The sequence below is a fragment of the Phalaenopsis equestris genome, unplaced genomic scaffold (genome assembly GCF_001263595.1).
Source record: "Phalaenopsis equestris unplaced genomic scaffold, ASM126359v1 Scaffold000224, whole genome shotgun sequence".
Classification (NCBI taxonomy): Eukaryota; Viridiplantae; Streptophyta; class Magnoliopsida; order Asparagales; family Orchidaceae; genus Phalaenopsis; species Phalaenopsis equestris.
The window spans coordinates 375101-382044 of NW_018164666.1; the positions used below are offsets into that span (position 1 = coordinate 375101).

General features: G+C 37.0%; 1 protein-coding gene across 3 annotated transcripts in view; it reads left to right on the forward strand.

Moving 5' to 3' along the window:
• Positions 1 to 6944, forward strand: part of LOC110023311 (protein CHROMATIN REMODELING 4-like) — a 59311-nt gene that overhangs the window by 16176 nt on the left and 36191 nt on the right. For all 3 annotated transcript variants that reach the window (XR_002293886.1, XM_020722638.1, XM_020722639.1), the window contains exon 2: positions 1207 to 1440. Coding sequence is in view for 2 of the 3 variants with exons in the window: in XM_020722638.1 (XP_020578297.1) it covers positions 1400 to 1440 (41 nt within the window). In the remaining variant the exon portion in view is untranslated. The remainder of the gene's footprint in view (positions 1 to 1206; positions 1441 to 6944) is intronic.

Below are 6944 nucleotides of genomic sequence, written 5' to 3' on the forward strand. Positions count from 1 at the left end.
GCGTTGGCGTTATCCGTTTCGTCATCCGAGGTCGTCCGGACGAGTTTGCCGGCGGACGAGTCAATTTAAGCCAAAATCGTGTGTGATGCAGTGAGTGCGTGAAAAGCGGCGTTCACGAATAATCGAGTCACAAAAGGGTTCAGCTAAGGCTATTTGATCTTATAGGAACTCAATTTCGGGCCCTCTACATGTTGGTCCTTAGCCATTGCAACTAAAAGTTGAGTGCTTCGAACCACTCATGCGAGTTCTTCACAAAAATGAGTCAAGAAGTGGCTTGAAGTTCTACGGGAGGTGGGCTCCATTACTAGTTCGCTAGGATGGTCAATCAGGAACTCCTAAGGCTAGATTATAGGTTCTAAGAGTAGGAGACTAAGACCTCACTAAAAATGAGGTCAACATGCACCAGATGGGATTCAACCGTCGTTCTTTGAAAAAAATAGAACCGATGTCTGTAGGAAAGTATCGAAAGCTAACGCAGGGATCAGAGGGGTACAAGCGCACAAACAATTGTGATTGCTAGTTGGGAGCCGGTGAGATCACAATCACGATTAAGACAAGCTCACAATAACGATTCTGGTGCTGGGAGAGGCTCCAACGGCTAAAGGAAGACTTAGGGTTTGATCCCTAGCTGTGATACCATGAAGTATTCTGATATTTCTTAATTGAAAAATTGCAACTCTTCTTCTTATATAATAAGGAACGGCTAGGGCAAGCTTAATTACAACAAATACAGCCTACCAAAGATAAAATAACTCAACAAGGAAGGAACTATAACATAATAAGAAGAGAATAGAAGAGAATAAAATTAAAATAGAAAACTTAGAATTCAACACCAACTACAATCATTGCCATACGCTGAGTGGTTTCTGTTGTTCGCCATGGCTTACTCTATTACCAATTTAGTGTAGAACCTAGTAACCGTGCAAGCAACACAAGAATGCTCATCAACAATGCCCCTCCAACAGCTGGCAGGGGTAAACGGCCACTACTATAACTAAAAATGTGGAGCACACTCCTAATTAACACAACTAAAGGAAGCTAATTTAGAAAAAAACAGAGAAGCTAATTAAATATCCTGGCTAATAATGGGATTAATAAAAGGACTCAGCAACCAGATGTAACTAGACCTTATCAGATCTACATCAGTGATTTGAACCTTAGCTGATTATCATACAGTTTTTCTAACTTTTTTAGTCTTGAATGCAGCATTGAAGTGCTCAAATGAGCGAAGGATGTTTTTTGCATGATAAGATGCTAGACAGGAACTGGGTACTCAAGCGCAAGAGGAAACAGATGTCAACTGCATTGGATTCAATCACTGGGAAGGAAGGAGACTCAATACTCCCCGAGTTAACAAAGAAGGGCTCTTCTCCTAGAAAAAAATTCAAGGGTGAAGCTGATGCTTCTAGATGCTCAAAAAAAGTCAAAGGACATGATGGGGTCAGTTCTATCTTTGTCATTGTTGACTTCATCAAGTTACTTGTATGTTTTTTTTTTACATTTTTAGTTTTTTGTTTTATTATTTCCCTTGATGATGTCAACAATGTAATCCGATTGTTTGCCTTCAAAAAAATTGGACCATTGCTGTGCTGGGTGCATTGTAGCAAAGTATCCTTATGTATGTTTTCATTTGTTCGATGTGATTGATTGCATAGCTGGAAACCAATGCAAATTTGTCATTCTATATTTGTTAGAGTTTGCTCGATCCAGCCAAAGCTAATATTGGAACTAATAATAGTTCTTGGCAGGTCAATCTAGTGATTGTTCATGGAATAGTGATTTCTAAGTTCTCAAAAAGAAGTTATTAGGAAGCATAATAATCCCTTGATACTAAAACATCCAGAGATTAATAAATAATTCTTTTGTTGATCTGCGGGTTCCTAAATCAGATTTTATTTATTTGCCTGGCATGCTTAGGTGTATTGCCTTTGAATCTATTAAATGTGGCTCATTAAACTAGGAGCAAAATAGAAGGGACCATGGAATAAGAAATCACATTTGGAGAAGAGGGCTCTGACCATATATGAATTTAATATGTTAAATGGGATCCATGTTTTAGAGTTTACAAATAAACTTCATCTATTTCTGTTCTGTCATCTTGGAAGTTGTGAAACTTACACGATGCATGGTGCTCAACTTGTTGAAAGTACCTTTTTCAATTAAAATTTTTACATCAAAACTCCAAAGCATGAAAGACTAGTGACATGGAATTGAAAGAGGAGAGGAGGGGAAGAAAATGAAAAGCTATATGGTTAAGGCTGGTAAGGAGGGATGTGTACAGCAGAAGCAGGAGTAATTTAACATCTTTTTTGCTTGCTTCTTAAAGCTGGCAATGGTTACGTAGAGGTGGGTGGCAGCTGGTCCGTTAAGCAAGGTAATACAGTTAAGCCCCTACACATTTGGATTGTTTACTATTGATTCTGCCATAAATCAACTCTTTAGTGCCAACTGCAAGCAGGAAAAAAAGAAAATATAGGGGGAGGAGCTTTAGCTGTCTAAAAAAGGTAAAAAAGGTTGTTTGAGAAGTTCAAATACATATTATGTCTAAAAGTGCTGGGTTATGGTGGGGGTGCGGCTGGAAAGGCTTGGAGAGATGTAACTAAGTTGGTCAATGAGATAGTAATGGTGTTCATGAAAGATGAAATGGAAGGAACGATTAGTTTGGGAAGTGCTAGGAGGTTGTGCGTGGGAGGACAATTGGAACAAATGAGGGTGCGACAGGGAGTGAGATGGATAATTAACTTTGATAAATTAAATAGTATTAAAAGCAGAGTGATGCACAACACTTTGATGCTTTAATGATGCACAATGAAGCTATGCTTCACGTTTTCGTGTGAAGCTGCTAATGAATTATTCATTTCTAGTTGTTTTTGATGTTTTGCTGCAGCAGTAATTGAGTTTGTTGGGGGGCTTTATATTTGAATTCAACAAGTTTCTTACGAAATAATAAAAATTCAGCAGTAGTTTGAGTGTTTAGTTATGATTTGAGTTATGTGATCTAGTAAATAGTGTTGTCCATATTATGTTGAAGTTTAGTTTTTATTTTTTAGTTTTCTATTTTTATGTGTCTTTTATTTGGACGATACTTTTGTAATGAGGGGGTCCTTAGTTTTTATAAATGGGTGGTCTTGTGTTTATTAGGTCCTTTGGGGTTCATTTGAGTGTTTTGAGAGATTTGGCTCCCTAGGTGTCTCCCGGATGTGGACGAGTCTCCGGCCACGGCGTTGGGTTGTGAAAACTGTACCTTCTGTCATTGATGGTGACATCCCGAGTTTTCTTTCTTTGTCGATCCTTCGGGTGGTAATTTTTGTATCTCGATCGGTTACGAGAGTAGGAAACTCTTGTAGCTTTCTTTATTTAGTGTTTTGTTTCTTTGTTTTTCTTTTCTCTGAATTTTTTTCTTTGCATTTTCTCTGTTATCTTTTGGTTGAATTCTGCATACATACCTTTTCCGGTTTTTTTTTTTTGGTATTGTGCTTTCTTTCCATAAAAAAAAAAACAAAATTCTTGTTCTTTTACTTGCTTCAGAGTTTGTTCAAATGTAGAATCAGTATCCTCATAAGAATTTCCTTTGAGAACCAATAATTCTTCCACATCCTCTTGATATTGATTAGTCTTACTAGGGTTAGAATCAATCGAAGTATTAGGCATATTTGAAACTTCTTCGGTCACTTGTTTGAAAGCTAATTGTATATCTTCAACATATCTTGTTTTGAGAACAAACAACTTAAACAAATTCTTAACATCAGTAGGACTCAGTACCATGACTTCAAGCTCAGGATGATTCGTCATTTTCTCATGATCAGAAAAACTAAAGGCGGATGTTACCAGACCATCTTTAGAAGCCTGCTTGAAAGTTGAATTTATATCTTTTAGCATATTTTGCTTCACGAACCAGTAAACCTGTTGTTTTCTCTACCTCGGGGGATATAGCTCCCACAACAGTATCGACTGGGTGGTTTGCTATGGATTTGGCTTCATGAATTTGCAACTCAGAATTTGTTTTCTTTATCTCAAAGCCTCTGCTGGATATATTCAATTCACAGCTTGAAGTTTTAGACTCGGAAATCACTCGGGAAACAAAGAACTATTGCAAGGACCAATCAATAATTCATTTTGAATTTAGTCGAGGCAGATGCTCATCAGGAGTTGAAGAAAAAGCTCCTCATAGTTTCTAATCGTGATCCTAGTAAATAGTTTGCCTATATTGTGTTAAAATTCTGTTTTTATATTTTAGTTTTTTGTTTTTATTGTTTTAGTTTTCTGTTTTTATGTGTTTTCTATTTGGATGACACATTTGAATAAGGGGGTCCTTAGTGTTTATTAATAGGTGATCTTGTGTTGTATTCAAAGGTCTTTTGGGGTTCATTTGAGAGTTGTAAGGGATTTGGTTCTCTTGGTGGTTATCGGATGGGGACGAGTCTCCGCCATGTCTTTGGTTGGTGGAAACTGTACCCCTCCATCGTTGGTGGTGACATCCTAGGTTTTCTTCATTTGTCTATCCTTTGGGTGTTGATTTCAGTATTTCGATCGGTTACGAGAGTATGAAACTATTGTATCTTGTATGTTTATTTGTTTAGTATTCCATTTCTTTGCTTTTCTTATTTTCAAATTTCTATGTTTTTTGCATTCTCTGTCTTGTTGAATTATGCAGACGTACCCTTTTCGATATCATTGATAGTGTTACGAATAAAGCTGCCGCAACATGAACTTGATATTGAATGAATGATTATAGTTGAAGGCTCAAATTTAGCAATTAATCTCTATTTAATAAGGACAAATGATAAGGTATTGGTAGCTTGCATTTTTAATAATGAAAGAAGCACTATTTACTATATGATGGTAGTTCAATCGATGCTATCAAGTTATCGAGTTATAATTACTTTACATTTTATAAATTCAAAGTGTCACTAATTCTAATATTGTTATTAATATTGCTATGCTCATAATCATTTGTATAACAAATTGAAAACAATGCATTTCTATTCTACATCTCCAAAATCATCTATATTAAATATTGTGAAATTTTGAGTTTCCTAATTTAGTTTTATTCTCTTTTTTTACTTTATCATTTTGAATATACTTCCTTCTTTAGTCATTTTTCTTGATAAGTTAATATATGCATAATTAAGTTTGCTCTACACATTTCTTATATAATAAGGGGCAGAGTTGTATTTTGAAGATTATTAAAAAAGAGGATATAATTTTCTCCACCGTTCTACATGGTATAAGAGCTTCGAGTTCAGCTTCAACAGGATTAGGGTAGTGTTCATCTTCCAGCTCCAGCTTCGTTTGGATTGCTCAATAACATTGTTCGCTCATCTGGGTTGCTCGACAACATCATCTACTTGTCAGGATTGTTCTTCTGGATCCCATGTTTGCGTCATTTGCTTGTTTGGATCGCTCAACCACACGTTCACTCATCGATCGCTCATATGTGCCATCCGCTCGTTTGGATCGCTCGACTTCTTCGACCGCTCGTCTTGTTAGCCTGTCTGCTTCGTCTGAATCCCACGACATCCCTCATCTGCCGACCATTTTCATGTAGCTACTAGTCTCGCTGCAGGCCCTTCGCGGCTCGGAACCTTCGTAGCCTTCTAGCCATTTATCGTTCAAACAAACAACACATTCCACTAAGATTTCTTTTCAGCCTTAAATGTGCATAAGACTTATGACAAAATACGAAATTAAGATGCCTAGCTCTACTCTAGAGGTTAGTTCTGAATCAGAGATAAAAAAATTGTCCAAATAACCCCAAAACTCTCTCACTTTATCGCAAATAATAAACTCAATGACCACAATTTTTTTCAGTGGTTTTAATCCATATTTATGTACATTTTTGAAAAAGGTAATGAAGAAACTTCTCACGGTAGAGGGTGCAGTTCTTGAGCTTATTACTCCTAACCATCACTCATGGAAGATCTAGAATCATATGATCATATCTTGATTAATCAATTATATGACGACATGTGTTGGAGAAAATTTCTTGCTTTTTAGACAACACGAGATTCAAGAAGCAGCTCGTGAGACTTATTCTAGTACCAAAAACACTGACAAGAAGAGTTAAGTGTGAGTCAATACTTCAACACACTTACAAAGTAGTGGTTATGATTAGACATGTATGATACTTATGTATGGAAGTGCTTTCAAGATGCTATGATGTATAAAATAATAGTAAAGAAGAAGATGATAATCAAATTCTTATTTGATTAGGTTTAAATAAGAACTTAGATGAGGCCAGAGGAAGAATCATGAGAATGAAGTGTCTTTCTATCACTAGGGTAGCCTTTGCTATAGTTAGAAAAGTTGGAAGAAGCTTATGATGGTAGGAAGTGTGGATTCATTTAGCACCGAAAACTCTGGCTTGTACACACACAACTCCTTCCATGAGTCAATGCTAAAGAAGAGTCTTCCCTTGTTTGAACAGTGCAAGAAACTTGGTCACGTAAAGGCCAAGTACCGAAACCACATAGAAAATTTGTAGGTTGAAAATTTGGACAAGGACCAAGACAGGAAGATCCATGCCGCTACTTCTTCTGAAGGGTTGGACGACCCTTGTCCCTTCATGAGGAACATTTGGAGGTGCTGAAGAAACTTTTTTCTAGCACAAATGAGTGGCCTATGTCGGCGTTTAAAAAGGGGGGGAGTTACGTTTGGGGGTCGCCCGTAAGAAGCTGTCGGTCGCCGGAATTGAAATCCCGTCACCCGCTTCGGAAGGACTTTTTAATTTACATATATATATATAATTTTAGAAAAATACGAAATCAAACTGACCTCATATTTTTCACAGTTTAAATGAAAGAGCGCTCTACCTCAAATCCTGTATCTATCCCGAGGGATAAACACAAGACTTGAGGGTGAGGCTCAATCAAATAAACTAAGAAAGATATGACATCCGTTTGGGTCTGCGAAATCATTTTATTTGCCGACAAGTTCCCCTATTT